Genomic DNA, 22,919 nt, shown 5'->3' with positions numbered 1-22,919 from the left:
GCCCAATGTGACTTATTTTCCTTTAATGGCATGTTGCTATTGAGTGCTTTATTCCTTAACCTGTCTCATTTCATTTACACAGCCATTGCATCGTTCCTCATGTAGGTGGCTTACATTGTGGACTTCGGTTTTCTGTTAACTGTCCTCCTCTAACTTTCTGTGTTCATGCTTCTCCAATACAGCTATTGTGGGTTCTGCTGATCTCCCACTATTTTACCCCAGATTGACGGAGCTCATACTTAGTTTAATGGATCTTTCTTCCTACTGACATCTAGAAATGCAATCACTAAGTTGGAGTTTTACTAAGTACTGGATACTTCCATGAGGATCAGAAGATTTGCACTTAAGTGATTTTGCTATATATTATCAAGTTTCTTGCTTTTTCCTTTCCACCTGCCCTCTTGCTGAACGGTTTGTATGAATAGTTCCTTCCCCTGTGGTTCCTCTGGTGTATTACCTAACCAGTCACTTTTTAATGTTAAGAATTTGAGTGTTTGTCAATTCTAGTAGGTTTCTGCACAAGGCCTACTTCAGAGCGAATGCTTTAATGCCATTAATATATGCTATTACAGTAAACTAAAAAAAAAAATTTGTTTTACCTTTTCCTCTTCACAGGGCGATAAAGCAGATTGTTTTTACATTGTAGAATCTGGTGAAGTAAAAATCTTGATTAAAAGCAAGGTGAGTTCAAATTGGATGAGTAGGCTTTAGGTCAATCCCTGATTTGATTTTCCAGTGGCGTGAAAAAGACTGACTTATTTTAAGATGTTACTTCATTATATTTATCATTGTCACTCAAGTGATGTAGGTTGTAAATCTCCATACCTGTTCTGAAGTAGCCAGAAGTCACTTTATTAAAGTTGGAATATCTTCTGCTTGTATCTGCTCCTCTGCAAACTAAGCTGATATAGTCTCCCTGGCCTTAAGGGTGGAGATGAAACTTATCTTCTAGGATTATAGAAAACTGCAGCTTACAAAACCTGGGGTCTGTTATCTCCAGTGACATACTAGATGTTAGCACTTGAATGGATTTCTGTACAGTCTGAAGCAGCCTTAGGGAACAACATGTTGTGCATGATGGAACCTGTGTTAGACTAATGTAATAGCTGTTCCCAAAGCTGTAACAGTAAAATCTCAAAACAATGTGGGCTGGCATATACTTTTCTTATCAGACTTTTAATTGAGCATTCTGTTAGTGTTCTACCAGTGCAGAGCATGACTTGGGAATTGGTAGTTTAAAAGCCCTAAACCAATGAGCTATTACTGATCTGTAAGATGTATGGGATTAACTGCAGCCTCATACAAAGACAGAACTGTATGCAAATAATTAAAATATACTGTTCAACAGACTATGACGAGTAAAGAAGCTAACCAAGAAGTGGAGATTGCCCGGTGTCACAGAGGGCAGTATTTTGGAGAGCTTGCACTTGTTACCAACAAACCCAGAGCAGCCTCTGCCTATGCTGTCGGGGAGGTCAAATGTTTAGGTAAGCAGATGATTTGGTGTTTCTAGTTAACCTTTTCTGGTCTTTGCTTGTTTTGTGGACCATGCCCAAGCGAGCAGCTATTCCAAAACCTAGCAGCCTTTTGGTAACTGGCAGTCAGCCACAAGAAGCTAGGAGCATGGGCCAGTGTGGATCTCCACATTGAAGTTTGAGAAGCACCAGTGCTTCCTTCCAGCGGTTTCTGTTTTTTCTGCTTGTGTGACCTGTACTTTTTGAAGGGGCAAGTGGCATCACTTTGTTTGCAGCTTGTTACATGCAGCTTTCAGGTGATCTTTTGAGGCCAGTGTGTTGTATATTTGGCTTCTGTGTTTATCCTTGAAAAGTCAGGTGTGTATTTCATTAACCTTGTTTCTCCAAATAAAAGTACAGAGGGAAATCAGAAATTATTTCTGCTTCTCTGGTTTCTGTTGAAGCCTGAAACCTGAATGGCTTGGACTGGAGGTTTGTGTTCCGAGTTCAAAAAATAAATTGGCATGTGGTGTCTTTTTTGAAAAATTATCTTGTTTTCACCTCTGTTCCTTTGCAGTCATGGATGTGCAAGCATTTGAGAGGTTGCTTGGACCCTGCATGGACATTATGAAGAGGAATATAACACATTATGAGGAGCAGCTGGTGGCAATGTTTGGCTCTAGCATGGACCTGTTGGATCCAGGGAATTAGGCACAGGGTACCTGAATGCCGCCTTAGTTCAAGACACAGAAAAGCCTCCTGTCAGCAACACAACTCACAAGGAAAATGGACACTACAGAACAGTTACTGCTGCTGTCTTCTTGGGCATTTTAGAAACCATAAACAAGTCTCAGCACAGATGGATTGCTCACTCCCTGCCTCCACTTTGCTGCTGATACTTCATTATTAGACCTAGATTAAAGATGATTCTAACCCTATGTTCACTTACTTGGTTCAGAATGGCATCTGTCCAACAGTTCAAGTGCCTGATACGAAACCCAAAGTGTGCAAGATATAGAAGCCTCCTTCCTTCTGGTGTTACTATTGGGATAAATTTTCAGATCAGACTCTGTAGTGGGAGGTTGCCTGTTCTGCAGAGGCAACCCGTGGAATATGAGTCTTTTATAGGCTTATTACCTTCATCTGATGCTTTCCATATACAGTGTCAAATTTGCTTTTAATCGCAGCATCAGGGTTTGAAGTTAAAATATCAATGGAGCCAATTAATAAGGTGGCACTGAAGTTTTCTTCCACCTGCTGCAAGTGGCAGGTACTATAGCTCTTCAAGTAAACCAAGCTGGGGACATGGGAGAGTCTGCTTAGCAACAAAATGCAGAAGATGAAGCATTACTGTGTTTTAAGTATTTTCTGAGCAGCAAAGAAAATTGTTTTACTCTATGCTGCCCAAAAAAAGTGCAGTGGTTCAGATCACATGGCCTGAAGGTGTCATAATTGTCATCTCCCCAAATTTGCTCCTTGTTCCTCACACTGAGTACATTCTATTGTGGCGAGATCACAATATATGACCTTCTCTTGCTTACAGAGATCCTTTATACTGCTAGATTTCCCAGGGCACTGTTGTTGACTGGGTCAGTTTTAAAGCTTTTTAAGGAGGTGAATGTTTTGTAATTTAAATGAAGACTACTTCTGTACTTGTTTACAGGAGCTCCCTCCAGTCCTAACATTTCACAGTATTCTAACTTCATTAGACACTTGGATGCTTCCAAATACCATGTTGATTTGCTAAACTTTTCAAAAGTTGGCAACATTTGGCTTTGTAAAGCAAATGTCTTTGCTAACTACGCAGTTGGTGTGTTTGAGGAGTCTTCTGGTTTAGGTGATAACTAAGCTAATGATGTTTATCTAAAATAACTGTTAAATTTGCAGCATTTATTAGGTAGATTCTATTTCTATAGCTTTAATGACTTTAATTGGCATACTGCTGAGATTTTATCAGAGTATTATCTAAAGAAGAATCAGACCATAAGAAGGACATTTTTATGGTGTACAAACAGAATATTTATATTAAGGCATTGAATTTGTAGGTAATAAAGCTAGTTGACCCTTTGAATTTGCATTCTTTGCAGCTCATGCAAAACTTACTGGTGTTTTATGGGGTTTTAAAATTCTAATTGTGGATGCTAGTATAACAGAACCTGCTCTTTTTATTCATGGCCATGTGAGCAAGACTAGAAGGATGCTAATGTTGAATTCCTGCTTCTAGTTATCACAGTGGACATGTCTCTGAGGCACGAGATGCCTAGCTGCAACTCTGAGTGGACTTCTGGACATGTTTTTTTCCCTAAATGGATGAGCTCCTCCCAGTTCCTGCAATATAAGTAAGATGGAAACTTGATAAGTTTGAATGGCTGTTGTCCAGTTACTGTAATTGGAGTAATATTTTTATATAAATGCAAATGATTTGTAATGGACACCACTGAACTAGGTGTTTCCATATTATTAAAGTCCTGGTTGTGATGTCTAGTGGCTGTTCTAACTGCATGTGTTTTAGAACAGTGAATTTCCCTTAATTTACGGGGCTGGTTTTTTGTTGTAAATTGCAGCTGAAGAAGCAGCACCTACTTCTCATTCATGCTTCCAAGGTTTAACACCAAAGACAAAATCATTCTTTTGATCACAGAATTAAAAAAAACCCAAACAAACACCAACCAAAAAATTAAAAGCAAACTCAAAACCAAACCAACAAACACAACCCAAGAAAATGGAAAAAACCCCCACACTCATCAGGTCCTTGTATTGAAAACTTTTAAGATACTTTGGGCTCCAAGACGAGTCTTTCTGAAGCCAGCTCGGGACTGTCCTGTGAACCAGACATAAACTGGTCTCCATACCAGTATGAGTTTCTGTGCTGCCTAAACTGTCATGTGAACTAAAGAGAAACTTGCTGTGAGTTATCATCAGCTGGCCTTTGTTGCTCTCAGGCAGAATATCCTCTCCTTTATCCAGAGGAGCCTGGCAGGTTGGGTGGCCTTACAGATGGATTCTGGTTCTTACAGCCTTTGAATGCTCGGCAGGACAGGATTCTATACCTCAGCATATGTGAACAACAATTGCTCTGAAGCTTAACCAAAAAACGAGGCAAGGCTGATGTTAGATTATTAAGGTAATTCTGCCTGGAAGGGAGGATTTGATGGCTTCTAGAAGTCAAAGGAAAGGATGACAACATAAAATCAAAAGATTGGGATCCCATACAAGCAAGAATAAACTTGTGAAGTTTTACCTTTCTCTAGACTCCCTGAAGCAAAGGCAGACTGGGCAATGCCATCCTGCCTCCAGGATCCGTGTGGCATCCTTCTGTGGTGTAGGGAGGCAACCTGACCTTGAGCTGAAAAAGAATGAGCCTGTAAAAGAAGGCTCGTCCGTTTAAAAGCTATAATTTGCAATGTGCCTGATTAGTTTGGTCTGGTTTAACTAACCTGTTCCGTACAATTTATGAGCATGAAGACAGTGAGAGAAGCTTGTAGTAAGATACTCGACATTGCCAGGTATCTGATTAGAGGACCAGCAATGAGCAAAATCAAAAAGCCTGTAAGTGGCGACACCACGGCCGGGAGTGATGCGAGGCGCCTGTTTGTAAAGGTCTGCCTGCGCCTTTGTCCCGGGTCATTCCTTTTCGCTAGGACTGTTCATTGCAGTTGTTGTGGAGAACGAGCCCAAGGTTTTTGTTGTTACTCCTCAGTGTTCAGTAAACCTGCTGTGGAGTCTCTGAAATTGGCAGTAGAGAGAGATCTAGTTTTTAATAAAAGAACTCAGCAGCAAAGTGGGCAAAGAGGACAGTGTCTTTGAGACACAGAGGAAGAAAAGTCTCTTGTTTGTGATTCCCTGCTTGTGATTGTTGTGAAGTCAGTGAGAGGAGCTTTCAGTGGTCAAATATCCTGGCATATATGGTATTTCTGTTTAATGTCACAGCACAGGTTTCACAATGTAAAAGAACAAAAAAAGGGCAAATGTGTTGTCTTTTTAGGAGCAAAAGTGCAAAACTTAAAACTTTTAAACAGAACTTTTAAAAACAAAGTGCAATTTTGCAGAGGGCAAAAATCCGAAACCCCTTTGAATGTCACTTCCATCCTTTTTTTTCTGTTGGCTGAAAGCAGACGCGTGTTACTGACATGTATTTGTAAAAACAGTCTTGCCAAAATACAAACAATTTGATTTTTTTCACTCCAGATAATTTTTGTTGTTATGCTTATTGCTGATTATTTCCACTTTTTTCAAACCATGTATTTTATTTCAAGAGGCCTTCCTTGTGGATTTCCTCCTGGCAGTCTGCAGCACTACACTGCTATTTCAAGATGCAAGAGAAAGTCACTAACCTCACAGGAGAACACTCAACTCCGCTTAGCTGGCTGGAGCTAATAATGCGCTACTAATTTTCCTCTGCTTTGTGGGGCAGAAGGGGAATTAAATTCTGCATAAAGTTGCTACCTCAAGGCTCCAAGTGCTTTTAAAGGTCTTTCACTTGGGAGAATTTAATATAAGATAGTTCTTAAAATTGGTCTGTTCTTTTTAGTTAAATGTTTTTTTTTAATTGATTCATTGAGGGACCCTTATTTTAATTCATTTTACATTTAGTACTTGATTCTCAAAGGATGAACAGCTGCGAAGTTTGGTTCTTGCACTGTAGTGTTGAACAGGAAAGAAAAATACCTGCCATATAAACATACGGTTTTAACAAATTAAACCACTCTGGGGTTCAGCTTCACTTTTGGTTAATAAAAAACTGAATGTTGTGTCCAGCCTTCCTGTACAATCCTGTGTGTGCTCTTTATTGACTGACTGCAGCTGACACAACCCCCCCCAGTGCTTACTTACATCAGGAGTGGACTTCACAGCAGCTAACAAACTAGATTTATCGGAGTGCCTGAGTTACTGTTGCTTGTGTTATCAGAGCCTTACGGAGAACAGCACTCGCCCTATTGCAATAACCAAAAGAGATTTATACGTTACCCGACCACCAAGTTTTGCTGTTTGGTGATGAAATTTTACTAATATCTTAAAAATAATACCGGTTTCTGTAGATATTATTGCTCCCAATAAAACTGGCTGCTCTGATGTGTCTGCCAAATTATTGTAGAACTGATTTATTGTTCAAGAACTGTGCTAACTGGTTCTCGGTTCCTAGGAGAAACACAGTATTCCTGAAGGTCTCTTGCTGGCCTGTGCTTACAGTTACTGAACTTTGTGGGGCAAGCTGCCTTTTTTTAACCTGACTAACAATTTGGAAAGAAAATTGCTTTGGCACATGTGAAATCGCTTGTTCAAATACTCGGTATTTGCTTTTGCTGAAGTTTTATTTTTAAACATTTAGTATTTTATGTGCAGTGTTTAAATTGGCCTGGGAGAGTAGCCGAGATGGGTTGTGGTGCTAAACACCAGCAGGGCTGTGCCCGAATGCAGTGTTTCAGCCTTGGGCGCTTTAACTCAAGGAAGATGTTGACGCCTGAAGGGACCAGAGAGCAGCAGTGTGATAAGTATCTAGAAAATGTTACATTTTGCAGAAGGATAAGGAAAAAAAAATGGGATTTTTTTTTTTTTTTCTATGGAAAGAAGGCCTGGGGGGCCTGGGGGCGGATTCGAGCAATGGGAGGAACGATACCATGTTGATTAGGACAGGGCTAAAACCAGGGTGTAAGCTACCGCAGGGAAGCTGTGGAAGCATTGAAAAGATCTGGAAGACATTGGAATGGACCGCTTGGGGGCGCGTGAAATCTTCCAGCACTAAATTTTTTTTATTTTTTTTTTAACAGTTGTAAAGTATCTCTGCTGAATGCTTACGATTATCTGTCTGAGGCAGGAGCGTCGTAACCTCTGGGGGAGGCTTTTCTGAGATACGCCGCTGTTTTCTTACGACTGCCTCTTCAAAAGCACCAAGGGCTTTAGCTGGCACCATGCCATTGGCCCCAGGCTTTGTGCCACGGGGGCAGCGGGGAGCTGAAGACAGGTCAGTGCCTGGGGAGGAGGGAGATGGCCCGGCCGGTGGCCCGTGTGCTGCTGCTCGGGTCCGGAGCTTCCCGTGCACCGGGGCCAGAGGAGGCCGGGCTCCCCGTGGGGCAGAGAGAAACCCCCGAGTCTGAACGGGGAAAACACCTTGAGCTGAAGTGTCTGCACGGACTGAGCAGCTTGGTAAAGGCAGATGGTCTCTTGTGAGCTGGGCTCGGGCACAGCCGGGTGTTGGGGTACTGCAGTGCTGCCCTGCTGGGCTCAGTATTAATTCCTGGGTAAACCTTTAAAAGAAAGGAGTAAGATTCGGTAAAGTTCTTATGCCGAGGATGCGGTTTCATCTTTTTGGCAGAGCGAAGACGGTTCCATCCTCTCTGCAGTTTCTCTCTAAGGGCTTTATTTCACACCCCTCTTGCCATCAGCTACACGGTACTGCCACTGCGGTGTGTCGCCCAGCCGGGACGTCAAGCCAGCCCCCCTCCCCCCGTCCGCCGTGTCCGTAACCGGGGCCGCGTCTGTGCACGGGGGGAGCGGAGGCGCGCCTCCGCTCGCCCCCCTCCGGCGGCGTGGCTACCGGGGACCACCGGGATTTGTCTTTCCGAAGCTAAAAGCGAGCACTTGGCGACGTCACCCTTCCCCACCGCGTCCCAGAGCCCAGCTGCAGCCCCGCAGGCTGCCCGTCGCCCCGCTCAGCCCGAGGCAGGCCGGCTGTTCCCCCCGCCGGCGCCGCTTCCCCTGCCCGGTGCCGAGCCCGCTGCCCCGGCACGGCCCAACGGCGCAGCGGGGCCGGCCCCGAGGGCGGCCGGGGCGGGGCGGGGCGGGGCGTGCCGGCGCTGACCCCGCGGGGCCGCCGTAGGAGGCCGGGCCGTGCCGCGCCGCCATCGGTGCCGGCGGGGGAGTGGATGGCGCGGGCCGAGCCGCCGGCGGCCGCCTTCGAGCGGCGGGTGCTGCGGAGCGCGGCCGAGCACCACTACCTGCGCGTCCGCCTGTGAGCGAGCGAGCGTGTGTCCCCCCCCGCCCGCGGCCGCCCCCCGCCGCCGCGCACCCCCAGCCCGCCCTCTGCTCTGCTTCCCCGCAGGGAGCTGCCGGACGGCGGGGCCCGGCCGAGCGTCGCGCAGTTCAAGCAGCTGGTGGTGTCGGCGCTGCGGGAGCTGCACGGAGAGGTGGGCCGCGGCCGGCGGCGCCGCGCTGGGCCCTGCGGTCGGTGTTGCGGGGACGGTGCCCGCCGCAGCCAGCCCGCCGCGGGGCGGGGCGGTGTCTGGCCGGCGCTGGGGCGGCGGGGCCGGCGGGGGTCCCGGCGGAGCGATCCGCCTCAGCCCGCCCCGCTCCCTGCTCTCCGCCGCGTTTCGGGCCGGCAGCGAAGGGGGGGCGGCGGGGAGGGTCGTGGCCGGGGGGCGGCGGCGCGGCGGGGACCCCCTGTCCGCGCCCGGCTCCGGTGCCGCCCGGCCGGTGCCAGCGCCGCGGGTCCCCGCTTGTCCCGCCCGAGGCGGAGCGCGGGGCTCGCCCGAGGGGGGCTGCGCTGTGACGCCGGGCGGCGCAGCAGAGGGGCCTGTGGGGCTGGGGCGGAACTGTAACTCCTTTTGACAATCCGGGGGTGAAATCATTTGCTTATGAAATAGGAGCGTAGGGTGGTACTTACCAAGTCACGTATTTTTTCCCAGGTTGGAGCAGCTTTGCCTGTTGATGTCTTAATGTATGAGGAAAAAACTCTGTCTGCCGTATTACGAGTTATTAGCAGGTACGGAGCTGTAGGTGTGTGCTTCGGATGCTGCCCTGGGAGTATTTTTCACAAGAAAACAGAACTCCTAAGCTAAGGATGGTCTTTGAGGAATTAAGCCTAACTTGCAGAAGTCTGTGTACAGCATGCAGGAAATAAATAAAAATTCACTACGAATTGGTAACCTGCATGCATCGGTACATTGTTCCTGATGTATATCAGGATACATATATGTATATCGATACGTATATTCCTAAACAGAATGGTCTGACAGGAACTAAGCACTATTGAAACATGTCTTTAATATCTCTTTGTGTAGTAGAGATGAGAATGGTTACTGTATTGAAATGGCGGAGATGACTGCAGATGATTTAGGGGAAGAAGGAGCTTAAACACGCAGAGAACGAGAACAGGACCAGTAAAGTGAACTTGAAAAGGTTACAGTACGTATCTCTGTGACAAGAGACTGCAGTCATTGCAATAACCCTTCAGGGCATGGTGTTGCTACTAGAACTTTTGGGTGAAATTACCCACTGTTAAACTCAGTTAAGGTTTCATTACTCTTTATGTAGCATTTTTTATTTAAGATATTTATGCAGCAGGAAAACTGAGAAAAACAAATTTTATTAATATATTTTGTTTTCTTGTTGCTTAGCGGCCTTGTCAAGCTGTGGAGTGCTCTAACGCTGCTGGGCTACTACCAGAACAGGAGGTGTGCCTTTCGCGTGCTGCAGGTAAAGCCCTGTGGGGGCTGGATGGCTTCCCCCAAACGTCAGCTCTCGCTCTAAGGTTCTCTGGCTAGCTGAGCACGCTGCCCCTTCACAGAAAGGTGGCCTAGGTGCAAAAACTTCCTGGTTTGGGAGCAGAATGCTTCTCAGTGCAGGTGTGGAGGCCTGTGTTTAAGGAATTCTCGTCTTACAATGAACCTTGTAAAATGTGCCAGTAGTGGCTGTCTCATTACCTTATGGCTTCGTTCCAGTGAGAAGCCCTGATCTCACTAATACATCTGCAAGAAAATTGTTTCTGGACAGTTTCGTTCTTGGCCCACATCTTGGTCCAATCTTTAATTTTCCCTGACCCATTTCTTCCTTTTCTAATAGTCACTGTTGACTGACCTCGTTTAAAAATGCATGCATGAACATGCACTTCTAGAGCTTATTTTTTTTCCAGAGGATGCAGCTCGATAAAATGCGTTCTAAGAATTCTTTGTCTCTGAAGCCATGGCTACACAAAAAACTGCTTAGGCATAGCTCTAAGTTTTTAATCTTTTGTGTAAAAGGGAAATGTTAAGTTTTTCAGCTTGAATGCATTCAATGGTGTTTTGTTTGGGTTTTTTTTTAATGCTTTAGTTTCTTGCTTTGTTTTCTGTTGTTTTTTTTTTTCTTCCCTCCCCAAACTAGACATCTCCATTTCTTCTTGCATTATCTGGCAACAGTAGAGAACTGGTCTTGGACTGAATGCGGTTGTTGGTGTGGTTGTACAAAGCAGAAGTTGCTTGAGATGTTGCAGCCCTTCAGGCGTGGAATTTCTGGAAGGGATTTCCGACAAAGAGCCTTGACGAAGCTAACGTTTATCAGCTCGCTGCTGGGACGTCCCATACTTCAGAGTTTACATGTAAAAGTTGGAGACAAAGCTGAACTAACCAAAGCTTTTACACAGAATGATGTTGTTACTTTTTCTTATTTAACAGGTGACACAAACCCTTTACATTTAAATGAAGATTTTGCAAAGAAATCTAGGTTTGGGAGAACTATTGTACATGGAGTTCTGATCAATGGACTTATTTCTGCAGTTCTGGGTACTAAAATGCCCGGTCAAGGATGCGTATTTCTTTCTCAGGAGATCAGATTTCCAGCTCCTTTGTATACTGGTGAAGAAGTCACAGCTGCAGCAGAAGTTAAACGACTGAAGGGTTCTATTGCACACATTTCAGTATCATGTAAAGTCAATGAAAGTGGAAAGACTGTTATGGAAGGGATGGTGAAAGTCATGGTGTCAGACAGCTGTTGATCCTGTGCTACTTTAAAGGCCAGAAATGTACACTTGGTTTTGACTCCGTCTTTTATTGTGACATGACTTAATCCAGTAAATTTGCAACAAAAAAACCTCCGAAATGTTTCAAAGACTGTGTGTGAATTTAATTTTGATAGAACTGCCTTAAATTTAGAGCTTTTTGTTTTCCCATGTATATCGCTAAGATGAAACCAACGGAACTAGGCGCTTACAGTGGCAAAAGCAGCATGTTTAGACAAGCCTTTGCTCAGCTGCAGTGGGAAGTTGTGTGGCAGGGCTTACACTGAGGCTGCTCTTTTCAGCAAAATCTCAGTCCACACTGGCTACCTTCAGTTAAAACTTGTTCCCTCTTCACAAAGTAGTTGTATTGCTCGAAAGCACCGGAGGGAGGAGACAACTGTGTTTAACAAGAGAACAGAAGTGGAGGTGCTGACACAAGTGTTCTGTGAGATCTGTTGTTATCCCTGGCGGCTCTAGCTGCTGCTGCAGCATGCTCTTTTGCAATGTTGTAGCTAGTAAAACCTTCCTTAGCTCTGTGAATAAGTGGTAACCAGCCTTCACATAAGCAATATACTCTGATTAAGCTGGTGATGTGGCTCTCGCAGTACTTTCAAATTCTTTAGATGCCTTCCAAGACCTGATTATAAACAAGCAAGTTACCTCTAATGATAAACGCCTCTAAAACTTGCCTCCCAGAAGCGGAGTGGAGGCTTTTTTAAAAGCCATATTGTCACTAATACTTGGTGACCTTGTGCTCCTGATGGTGAGGGAAACAGGGGTGAATGATATGAACTACATGGCTTCTCTCAGCTTACTTGACTGTGTGAACATGTACTCCCCTTTGCCCACTGAAAGTACCTTGGTTGCTGGTAAAGTAGGTTTTGGGTAATTCATTAGTAAATCATGCAGATTTAATTATTTCAGTACAGACAGATTAGTATGCACTAAAACTTTTCTCCAGGAATGATGGGGACAATCAGGAGTAAAAGTACAGGCTGTCTCCAGTTGGTGGCTCATAGAGTTTTCTGGCAAAAAACTCCCTCTGGCCTGCAGCAACAGAAGTGCATTTGTACCTTTTCTCGACTGCAAATAACCTCGGAAGTTGTTTGCTATGAAACAGCAGTTTGTCCTCAAGCTGTGACAAAACCTGAACAGTTAGTTGTCTGGGCGCGATGTCTCGTGGTTACGTGCAGCTGTGCTGTAACAGCAAACCCCAGGTGTTGACTACAGCTGCTTGGAGCAGGGGTGATATTTAGGATGTTTGACTTCGAAATGCCCTCGGTGGGGTTTGGCGAGTTTGCAACAGGGAACCAGTGCCTGGCAAGAGCTTCCCTTTCCCCATCCCTTTCCCCATCCCTTTCCCCATCCTTTTCCCTTTCCCCATCCCTTTCCCCATCCCCTTCCCTTTCCCCATCCCCATCCCTTTCCCCATCCCTTTCCCCATCCCCTTCCCTTTCCCCATCCCTTTCCCCATCCCCTTCCCTTTCCCCATCCCCTTCCCTTTCCCCATCCCCTTCCCCTTCCCCATCCCCTTCCCTTTCCCCATCCCCTTCCCTTTCCCCATCCCCTTCCCTTTCCCCATCCCCTTCCCTTTCCCCATCCCCTTCCCTTTCCCCATCCCCTTCCCTTTCCCCATCCCCTTCCCTTTCCCCATCCCTTTCCCTTTCCCCATCCCTTTCCCTTTCCCCATCCCTTTCCCTTTCCCCATCCCTTTCCCTTTCCCCATCCCTTTCCCCATCCCTTTCCCCATCCCTTTCCCTTTCCCCATCCCTTTCCCTTTCCCCATCCCCTTCCCTTTCCCCATCCCCTTCCCTTTCCCCATCCCCTTCCCTTTCCCCATCCCCTTCCCTTTCCCCATCCCTTTCCCCAACCCCATCCCTTTCCCCAACCCCATCCCTTTCCCCAACCCCATCCCTTTCCCCAACCCCATCCCTTTCCCCAACCCCATCCCTTTCCCTTTCCCTTTCCCCATCCCTTTCCCCACCCCCCTCCCTTTCCCTTTCCCCATCCCTTTCCCCATCCCCCTCCCTTTCCCTTTCCCCATCCCTTTCCCCATCCCCCATCCCTTTCCCCACCCCCCTCCCTTTCCCTTTCCCCATCCCTTTCCCCATCCCCCTCCCTTTCCCTTTCCCCCTTCCCTTTCCCCCTTCCCCTTCCCACCCAGGGGCACTGCCTACCCGCCGAACAAAGCGCAGCTCCTCCCCTGCTGCCCGGTCCCCGCCCGGCCGGCGGCAGCTGCTCCCGCCGTGGCTGCTGGGGAGGAGGCTGAGGCTGCCGGCCGGGGGGGGTCCCGGTACCGGGTGGGAACGGGGCGCAGCCGGGGCCGTTCGGCAGGTCCCCGGACGCCGGGGCGTGCGGAGGGTTCTCTGCGCCGCTGCAGTTGGAGTTGCGCTGTGGAGCCCAGTCTGACAGTTTGAAACCTGCGGTTTGCAACACCACCCCCCCCCCAAAAAAAAAAGGAAAAACAATCAACCACCAAAAACCCTTAAAATTTGCAAATTGAGACGCTACCGGCTGCTGCTCCGTAGTGCCGCTGTAACGACTTTACGATGTTTTAGCTCCCCGCTCCCCGCGGTGGGGGGCAGCAGGCGCGCCCGCCCTCCTAAGCCGCCCCCCGCCCCCCCGCAGCGGTGTCCCGGGGCCGGCCCCCCAGCCCCCAGCCCCCCGCCGCCCGTGCGGGCGCGCCCCGGGCCCGGCCCCGCCGCGGGGTGGGGGAGCCGCCGGGCCGGGCCTGCCCCGAGCAGCCGCGCGTGCGGGCGGCGGGCGCGGCGCGGCGCCCCCTGGCGGTCGGCGGCGGTCGGTCGGTCGGCGGCGCTAAGGCCCGGCGGCGCGGCGGTGCCGTGTTGACAGCGGCGGCCGCGCCGGGAGCAGCCCCGGGAAGCAGGTTGGCGGCGCCGGGTTCCCGCTCCCCGCCCCGGGATGGCCTTCATGGAGAAGCCGCCGGCCGGCAAGGTGCTGCTGGACGACACGGTGCCGCTGACAGCGCAGATCGAGGCGAGCCAGAGCCTGCACTCCCACACGGTGAGCCGGGCAGGCCGGGCCGCGGCGGGCGGCGGGAGCGGCCGGTGCCGGGGCGGGGGGAGCCGCGTGCCGGGGGGCGCAGGGCGGGAGGCGCCCGGGGGACGCGGGGCCGCAGCGAGGCCGGGGCAGCGGGAGGCGCGGAGGGCGCCGGGGCGGGCGGGGGCCGTGCGGGGACCGGGGGCGGCTGGCGCGGCGGCGGGGCGGGGGGCGAGGGCGAGGCGTGGAGCCAGACGGCGGGGCCGGGCCCTCAGCAGCCGCCCGGGCCACCCCTCCGGCGGGGATGCGGCTGCGCCGCCGGCGCCCGGCCTCCCGCAGCAGCCGGGGGTGCGCGGCCCCGCTGCTCCCGCCCGCGGCGGGGTGGCCCGCAGCCTGCCCGGGGGGCGGCGGGGCGGCCTGGGGCCCGCGCCCAGCCAGGCCTGGCGCCGTCCCGCCCGGCAGCCACGGTGATTCCCGTTCGCCGGGTCTGTCACGGCGCTGGGGGCCGAGGGGCTCTGTCCGCCCCGGCTCGGCAGCTGCGGGGAAGTTCCGTCTGCGCCGGCCGCGGCCGCCCGGGTCCCGCCGCGCCCTGCGCGGGGCCGCAGCGCTGCGGGGGCACCGGGGGCACGGCCGTGCTGCGGGCGGCGGGGCGGGACCCGCCGGGCTTGTGGCACCGGTTAACCCCTCTGGGATGCCCGGGGCACACGCACGCTGCCGCCGTAAGAACTGCGGCGACATCCCAGTTTCATCATCTCCTGTTTGCAGTGATTTTCCGCTTTAGAAACCAGGTGTGTTTATGGTGTGAGCCGGGGGGAGACCTGCCTGGCCTTTCTGATTCCCGCTGTGGCCCAGAGCGGGGATGCTGGGCTAAAGAGGAGGCCAGAGGCGGCTCAGCAGCAGGTACGCCAGCAGGGAGCCTGTTGGGAATGGGGAGCAGGGTTCCTGCTGCCCCCTCCACGCTCCGGTTCCCGCGGCGTGGATCCCTCTTCCCGCATCCTCGCATCTGGTGAATACCCTTAACCCCAAATAACGATAATTGTAGGCTTGCCACAGCATATACAACTAATCTGTAAACTGTTCTTATTAAATACTTTTCCTATAAGTAATCCACGCTTAAGAAGTGTGTTTTGTGTGAGGAACTCGCCTTAACTGGTGTTCCAGCCTTCCGAACACAAGCTATGTATGAGAAATTGTCCAGAAGATCTTGTGAACCTGTCAGGCAATGGCTCTCTCAACTGTTGCACCTCCTCTTCTAAATAAAATTAATGAGGTTTATTTTCTGGCAAGCCTGGTACTTTTCACCTGTTACAGTAGCTGAGGGGCGCGTGTGCCAAGTCCAGTGAGCAGCTGTACAACTCCGAACACTCCCCAGTTTGCAGCCCAGCTCACAGGTCTGTTCTTGTTGCATCGTGCCTTACCATACTTTTTTGCTAGTGCAAATGACAATAGCTTTTTGTGGTTTTTTCTTTGGTTTGCGTGATTCTTGTTAAGAGTAAAAAAAAAAAAAGTCACAAAATTCTTTTAGAACAAGCACTTGGAAGTAGTTTCTCGAACCAGACTCTGTGTGTGTGTGTTGTCTTGTCTGGGTGAGTGTGATAGCAAATGTTGCTCCCCCTGCTCTGTCTTTCATCTCTGTATACTGTTACTAATGGGTGTTCAGAAAAAATTCTCTACTGATTTGTTCTGATCTTTGGTTAATAACAGAACGCTGGAGCACTGTGCCTTTTGATTTAAAATCTGTCTCTAAGATATATCTATTAGTAATTGTTTGTTTTACTGCAGAAGCCCTGTTGATAGTTGAAAGATGGCTCGAAGCGCGCGTAGCACAGATGGTTTATATAGAGGCGGTGTGGGATAAGAAAATACAGGAAGCCATAACAGAGACTTGGTTTCTTATTTGACGCAGACTGGATATTTTGTCATTTTGGATGCTTCATCTTATGTCCCTGGTATCTGAATAATTTGTTTATTGGTGGGTGATGCTGTCCCTGATTTCAACTTTCCTTTTATTTGGCTTAAATAAGCCACACAAATAGATCTGTGTGTTTGAAGAGGTGCCTAAATGGAGCCCCCCTTAAGAAATAAGGGTTGAATTGCTTTTGGCGGGGAGTTAAGACTGGGTTTTACTTTGTTATATTATAGATGTGAAGAAGTAGGTTGTCATTAACTGAACGCTTTTTTGCATTTGTTCCTCATTCCACCTCAAAGCATTATCTTCAAAAGCTGTAGATCTATACAGTTCTTCATCCCAAAACTAATGTGAGGAGAACTAGGTCTCCACATGTTAGACTTGTTCTAAAGCTGAAATACAAAGGCATTCATGAATAAATTTTCTATTCTTTTGTCAGCAGTATGTATTAAGATTTTATAATGCTGCTTACTGTTGCAAGAATTGCTTTAAACTTGCATTTATAATTCTTTTTCCTCTACATCATTGCTTATAAAAGCATTCACATGAAGATGATTTAGGCCCAGGTTAGGTGCAGCTTTAACATGGCAGCTGAACTAGTAATAATGTCAGCCTCCCATGGGTGCTGAAAATAGCCAGTCTTCTGAACAACCAGCTAGGGAAAAAGTGAAGAATTTTAGGAAAAGCTCTGTAGACACAGTGAAATACCACTCAGAAGACCAAAGCTTGTGTCAAATGAATAGTTTGCTTGTCTGTTGTTCAAAGCAGCTTCTGTTAATTTCAATTTACTACAACAGTCTGGGTAAGTGTAAAGTTAATTGAAGTAAAGTAAATTGAATTGCGGGCTGTACTTGGCAGAGGCTGAGTTTCTGTTTCCTGGGGATGAAGGTGCAACTGAAAAAAAACAAAACCGAAAGCAAACCCCGAAACTACTACATACCTAACTGAATTCTCCAGAAACCCAGGAAAGGAGAAAGCTAGTATTTAAAATGTACTTTTGAGGGTTTACAGTTCTTGCTTAGTAAGCACATGTCAATCCCCTAGCAGATGTGGGTTTTAGATTGTTAGGAAATCAACTGCAAAGTTTTCTGACATGCTCACAAGCTCTTCATGTTTCTTTCAAGTCAGAAGAGCTCAGACGTTCTTACTTGAGTCAGTACATCTCAGCTGGTACATACTCTCCGTGCTTTTCTGTTGCAACCAAGAAATTGTCAGCTGAGGTTTTCTTTCCGTGTGTTTATTTCCATTGATAATTGAAGGTGAGAATGGTGCCTTTTCATTTTTACAAAAGTTGTTTCCCCAGTTAAGTGTGTTACAAGCAGTCTTTGAGTTTTGTTGGAACGTGCACTTACTGCGCTATAGAATTACTCATATGCATTTATGGAGTCCTTTTCATTTTGAAAGCCAAATAAATTTGTGTTGCAGGCGCATTCCAGTGGTACCTCACTTCATAGCTTTGAAATGACACGAGCAAACCCTGTCAGCTTCATTTTGTCTCTTGCTGTATGATTCAACCGCTAGCACTCGGTAGGAAGAGAAACTGTGTAACTTCCAGGAGTGTGCTGGGCACCCTTTTCACAGGCATGGTTGTGCTCTTGGTAGGTGTGTGTACCAACCGTTTTGCAGAAAATGAAGTTGTTTTGTTGCCATCGCATTCCTTGAATGATAGGAGCAGAATTGCATCCGTTATATTAAGCCATTTGCAGGTGTCTCATCTCAATGCCAAATGTGTTCTGACAACCGAGGCATTTTCAGCACTAAAGCTTTAACAAATTTTTGGCTATTCAACTTGCTTCATAGTATATTCATCTGTATATTCCCTATTTAAAAGTGGCTTTCTTTCTAAGCATTAAAATAGGGTGCTATTTTCTTCCACAATAATCTAGACCTATTCCTTAATAAGAATCGCACATCTGTATGTACAAGCTTTAGAGCACTTTACAGCAGTAAAACCACTAGCAAGTTATACATACATTTGCGAACATTCCTTAATTCTTTATCTGAAGTGATTTCCTTTTGCATGCATTTCATGTTGAAATTGAAGTAGTGAAACGGCCAATTTTGCTACAGTACATTGTTATCTTAAAGGCATTTGGAAATGAACAGCTGAAATAAATCCCTCTTGTAACATACTTTCAGAGTTTTTCATTTTCCTTAAGCAATGATGAATGTTGACACATAGCTGTTAGATTAGAAAAATATTGAAAAAGCATTTATATTTTTCCTATATTGTTCTGTGATACAAAAATGGAGCCATATGTTTTTAGAACTGGAGGATTTATGTTAAAAGCTTGTAAAAGACTTTGCACATCTGCTTTATAAGGAATTAAATCTCTGCAAGGTTGCCTTCGCTTTGGGGCAAAAAGAAGTGATAAAGTTACTTTTAGAGGTGCTTTAGATGGGGAACTATCAGAGTTCACTTGTTGAGGTTTTGGAAATGCAGTTTCTCCACTGGAATTAGTAAGTAAGCTTGACTGCCTCACACCTCTGCCTCCCGCCCCCCAGCTTGAGCTCAGAAAAGATAGTGGTTTCATCACACCTTATTTCAGATATCCCAACCTTACGGGTTTCCACTGGTGAACTTAGTACGTTAGTATTGCGTTTGTAGCCCTTGAGAAGATTGCAGCGAACATGTTAGTTGCCGTATCATACTGTTGTAAAGCCATTGCCTTAGAGATCTTGCAGTGTAATTAGAATATTGTTATTGGCTACTGAGTATTTCCTGAAAAACACCGAGTATTTTGCTGTTGTGGTGAAGGCCATGGTGATGCTGGGTACTGAAAAGCTGGTATTTATCTTGTCTCCAGAGCTTTTCTTGTTCAGCAAGTTTCATTACATGTAAATGTGTGTCCTATTTATTTTTCTGCAGTTGTCCTACTTCATAGCTTTCACTTGTCGAGTGGCTTACTTGTTACTACACCGGTGATACAGGGTGTATGGAGCTGCATATGTGTGTGGAGCTGTGTAATGTCCCCAGACAAACACGAGCATTGTTTAAAATGTAGGTGAACGCTGCTGTTGCTGCTTGTACCTCAGATGGGCTTAGTGGCAGGTTGTGTGATAGCAAATAAGTACCGTGCCCTGTAGCGAGGAGGTCCCTGGGTCTGAGCAGCTTTCCTGATTTGGTTGCTGCTTTTCACATGGGAGATTTTCTAAATAAACACTTAAAAGAGCTTCTTACTAGAAATTGTTCCAATCCAGCCTACTTAAGCAGGGATTGTATTCATCCTTAATTAGGCTTTCCTCTCTTTAATGCTTATAAAATAAAGCCCTTTCAAACTTTTAGTTGATGTGACCTCAAGGTGACCTGGATCTTTATAATGGTTGGCTTTTCAAGCCTGGTGGATTAAACAGATGTACAGCAGAAATCTGTGGAAGAATAGACTGACTATCCTGAGCCAGAAATTTGAAGACTATTTTCTCGGGAAAACAGAATGTATTACCCAATATTGGTGAGATTCTCTATGGTTTTTTATATGAATCTCTAAATTCACCACTTGTTCTTTCCTGTTTTGTCTCTGCAAAAGCCTGTTTGCTTTCTGTTTCCAAAACTAGGAAAGATGATAAACAGCAATTGTTAAACATTTGGACTTGCTTTGCTGTGTAACTTTCACCTAGGAATGCTAACAAAATTATCTGAGTAGCTCTGAGCTGCTGATGTTCTAACAAGTGTAGGCATACCAGGGAGTAATCTTGGTGAATTTTGGGGGAAAAAACACCTAAATGTTGGCTCTGCATGAAAATGGGTAAGTTCAGGATAACGTTAATCCTAGGCAGTGATTGTGAAACTATTACTGGCAAAGGACTGGAGAAATGCAGCATGGTTGTCGCTGATCCATGTGGATATTTGGAAAATACTCTTTTCCAGAAACTCTATGCGGCACTCTGTAGCGGTAGGAAGATTTTAGGAAACAACAGTGTGCAACTGGGGGCATATGGCTTTCCCTGGTCCTGACCTCCTCCTCCTCCTCCTCCCGGCACTGGTTTCTGCTTTCTTGACTAATCAGAGCAGCCAGGGAATGATCCCATAGGTAGCACCACTTTGCTCAGCACCTTTATAGATGTATATTGAACGGCTGCTGGAATATCAAGGTTGTGGTAGGAGCTGGCTTGGCGGGATTGATAGGAAGAGCAGTGGATTTACAAACCTTACCGGGGGGGTGGGTGGTGGTGGGTTGGAGGGGCTCGGGGGGGGTGTGCTGTCCTTGGAATGGTTTTACAGCCTGTCTTGGTGGTGGTTCCTATGTAGTTGATGCCAGTGAGCTTGCTGCCTGTGGGCAAAATCAGTAGCGGGAGGTTGTCTCTCCTTTGCCAAGTGGCAGCTGTTAGGGCTTCTTTGAAGTTGTTTGGTAAACTGAGGCACGGGAAAGATTTTGAGCCATTTGCGTGGGAGTGAAAGACACCATGGGAATTTCTGCGTGAGTGTAGCTGACTTAGATCTAGCAGAGCCTGGTTGGTGATCTCTAAAATCGACGGCAGGCGTGAACTCTGGTAATTGCTCGCCCTTTCTGAAGCCTTTTCCGTTCTGTTTTCCTGTGTTGGAAGATGCAGCGAAACAGCAATGATTCTGTTTCCTACGGGCAGAGTTTCAGTCCCACTATCAAATCTGGATGCCTCAGAAAAAAACTGTTGTAATTCAGATCTTTTTCCCTGGACAAAACAGAATTTGGGAGAGTAATAAAGGCTTTTGCACATTCAGGCCTTCTCCTTGAAGAGTTGAAAGCTCTTCTTTGGTCCTATGGGAAGCGTATATCAGCGGTGCTAATTATAATCCCAAGACAAGCTTGCTGCCGTGTGGAGGCAATAGGAAGTATCAACTTCTCACTAAAATTCAGCACACTGTGGTCTGCTGTTTACGTGTAGCCATGGCAGATATTAGGAATGGGATTGTATTTCTTGTCCTGGCCTTTCTACTACAGCTGTTCGTTGACTTTCGGTCTTGTTATCAACTTTTTTGGGGAAAAAACCCAGAAGACCATTTAGGCTGACAGAGCATGGTGGGGTCTTACCTTTTCCATACAGACAGAACTAACAACCACCTCTGAAGAGTGATGCTCTCTTCTTTCAGGTGATGAACCCCATGACATAAAGAGCGAGCCCAATTAGTGCCACAGCAGTACCGGATGGGCAAATGCTTGAGTGTATGTGGAAAAAATAGTTGTGGCCCAAATATATATATATTTTTTCCTTAATATAATCTTACTGTGAGAATGGGCTCTGAGCCCTGACTCGTTTACCGCTAGGCTCTCCAGAAGAGACGACTGTCGTATTCATCAGAGTGGTTGTATGCAATAAGATGCTTTGATGGTTGTCTAATGAATTTGTGTGTTCTGCCTGCCCGAGAGCATTTTCTTGGGGTACAATAGAAAAGGTTAATTGCTGAATAAAGAGTAAGTGCTACAAGGGATTGAGCAATAACTCTGCTGCTTTCAAAATCCTAGAAAAGATGAATGACTGAACACGGTGAGTCATTAGTGACGTGGTTTTTCAGAGAAATGGCCAATGTTCCATTGCAACTTGCTGAATAAGCAGTTGCCACAATTTTTTGGCTGTGTGTGAAATAGTCTCTTCCTACTTCACAAAATGCAGCAAAGACAACAAACCAGGAAAAGACACATTAGTGGTGAATCTGGGTTTCCAGGTGTCCCTTTAATTGGTTTCTGCCGCGCAGTTTCCAAACATAATTACACTAGTTGAATTGCAGTCAGCTCTGTGGATTTTTGTTACGGTTTATGAGGATTTGGGCTTCTTGTTTTGCCGAAAAATACCTTAATTGTGATTTCAAATGGGTAAGAGAAGAGAATATGGAGGTAGCATGTCAGGCTGACTTTCTGAAAATAGGCACATTAAATCCAACGTAATAGTTATGTGTTTTAGTTTGTGACATCTTGGTCTTCTCTCATTTCCGTCTAAGCTGCTGGGATATGAAATGTTTTAAATCAGTTTGGATTTCATGCTTACTAGTCTTGAATTTGTTCTCAAGGCTAGATGGTTCAAAATTGCTACAGGTATTTGCCAGCTGTTGATAATAAAGAATATTTTAAGTGAATTTTAGGAAACGGAATAGCATTTTTGTCTGAGCAGCATTGTGCTTTGGAAAGAAACTTCAGTAAATGAATTCTGGATTAGTTAATGTTGAACACACAAGGTAGTGCCATCTGATAAGTGCTGCTTTTGCCTCTTGTCTGGAACGGTCACAATTCTTGATTTACGCTTCTTATTTTTCATGGTGGTAAATGTTAAGTGAGAATTTAATTCTATGGAGGGATTCTCTGATATGCCCCGCTTAGTTTGCATCCAGTGTTTATGTTTTTCATTGTACAAGCTTTTAATTTCTTTTCATTTGAAATAAAATTAGTTCTCTGTGGTTCTGAAGGCAACTAAAAAAACCAGAAGGTGCTTCACAGTACCTGAAAGAAGTTACTAATAAATACCTGTTGTGTATTTTGAACTGTGAAGCTGAATTTATAATACTTCATGGATCAAACACTCAATTAATTGAATTACCTAGTCAGTATGCATATGTCTGGTACATGCCAGATAGAGTTACTGTCACAGAATGGACAAATTTGGGATATAAACGCAAGGAGCTGGAAATGCCTTTGTTTATTTGCTGTTATTTCATTATTGTCTATTCCTGATAATTTGGAATGCAGCATTGATGTTAATATCTGAAGAAATTGTGCACAACGCTCTGATCTGTCCCTTTTGTTTATGTGAGACTCCTATTGATGTCAGCAGTTCAACAAAATCAAGTGGTGTTTGAAATTGAAAGATTATTCAGCCCGTGACATAAAATACAGTTGAAAGTTTGTACCTGGGTGAACAAAGTCATGCGAGTTGAATAACAAAAGATTTACCCTGTGAT

At 46.5% G+C, this 22,919-nt stretch overlaps 4 protein-coding genes across 11 annotated transcripts in view; all 4 read left to right on the top strand.

Annotated features, from left to right (window-relative positions):
- PRKAR2A (protein kinase cAMP-dependent type II regulatory subunit alpha) overlaps positions 1 to 6,527 on the top strand; it is a 68,935-nt gene extending 62,408 nt beyond the window's left edge. Inside the window, exons 9-11 of the mRNA XM_056335193.1 lie at positions 616 to 681; positions 1,349 to 1,487; positions 2,032 to 6,527. Coding sequence (XP_056191168.1) covers positions 616 to 681; positions 1,349 to 1,487; positions 2,032 to 2,165 — 339 coding nt within the window. The 3' untranslated portion in view covers positions 2,166 to 6,527. The remainder of the gene's footprint in view (positions 1 to 615; positions 682 to 1,348; positions 1,488 to 2,031) is intronic.
- Positions 6,528 to 8,244: 1,717 nt separating this feature from the next.
- Positions 8,245 to 11,255, top strand: RPP14 (ribonuclease P/MRP subunit p14). The gene is made up of 5 exons (XM_056335201.1): positions 8,245 to 8,403; positions 8,494 to 8,578; positions 9,077 to 9,153; positions 9,788 to 9,866; positions 10,533 to 11,255. The coding sequence occupies exons 1-5, from the start codon at positions 8,318 to 8,320 to the stop codon at positions 10,587 to 10,589; spliced, it is 384 nt and encodes a 127-aa protein (XP_056191176.1). The 5' UTR covers positions 8,245 to 8,317; the 3' UTR covers positions 10,590 to 11,255.
- Positions 10,633 to 11,255, top strand: HTD2 (hydroxyacyl-thioester dehydratase type 2). Its single transcript, XM_056335200.1, has one exon. It carries the CDS (start codon positions 10,633 to 10,635, stop codon positions 11,140 to 11,142), a length of 510 nt encoding a protein of 169 aa, XP_056191175.1. The 3' UTR covers positions 11,143 to 11,255.
- A 2,677-nt stretch (positions 11,256 to 13,932) lies between these two features.
- Positions 13,933 to 22,919, top strand: part of PXK (PX domain containing serine/threonine kinase like) — a 36,945-nt gene continuing 27,958 nt past the window's right edge. For all 8 annotated transcript variants that reach the window (XM_056335186.1, XM_056335185.1, XM_056335188.1 and 5 more), the window contains exon 1: positions 13,933 to 14,166. In XM_056335186.1, coding sequence (XP_056191161.1) covers positions 14,065 to 14,166 — 102 coding nt within the window. In that variant the 5' untranslated portion in view covers positions 13,933 to 14,064. The remainder of the gene's footprint in view (positions 14,167 to 22,919) is intronic.

This window comes from Falco biarmicus, chromosome 4 (genome assembly GCF_023638135.1).
Source record: "Falco biarmicus isolate bFalBia1 chromosome 4, bFalBia1.pri, whole genome shotgun sequence".
Classification (NCBI taxonomy): Eukaryota; Metazoa; Chordata; class Aves; order Falconiformes; family Falconidae; genus Falco; species Falco biarmicus.
The sequence above is the reverse complement of the archived record's forward strand: the minus strand, read 5'-3'. Positions and strand labels throughout refer to the sequence as shown.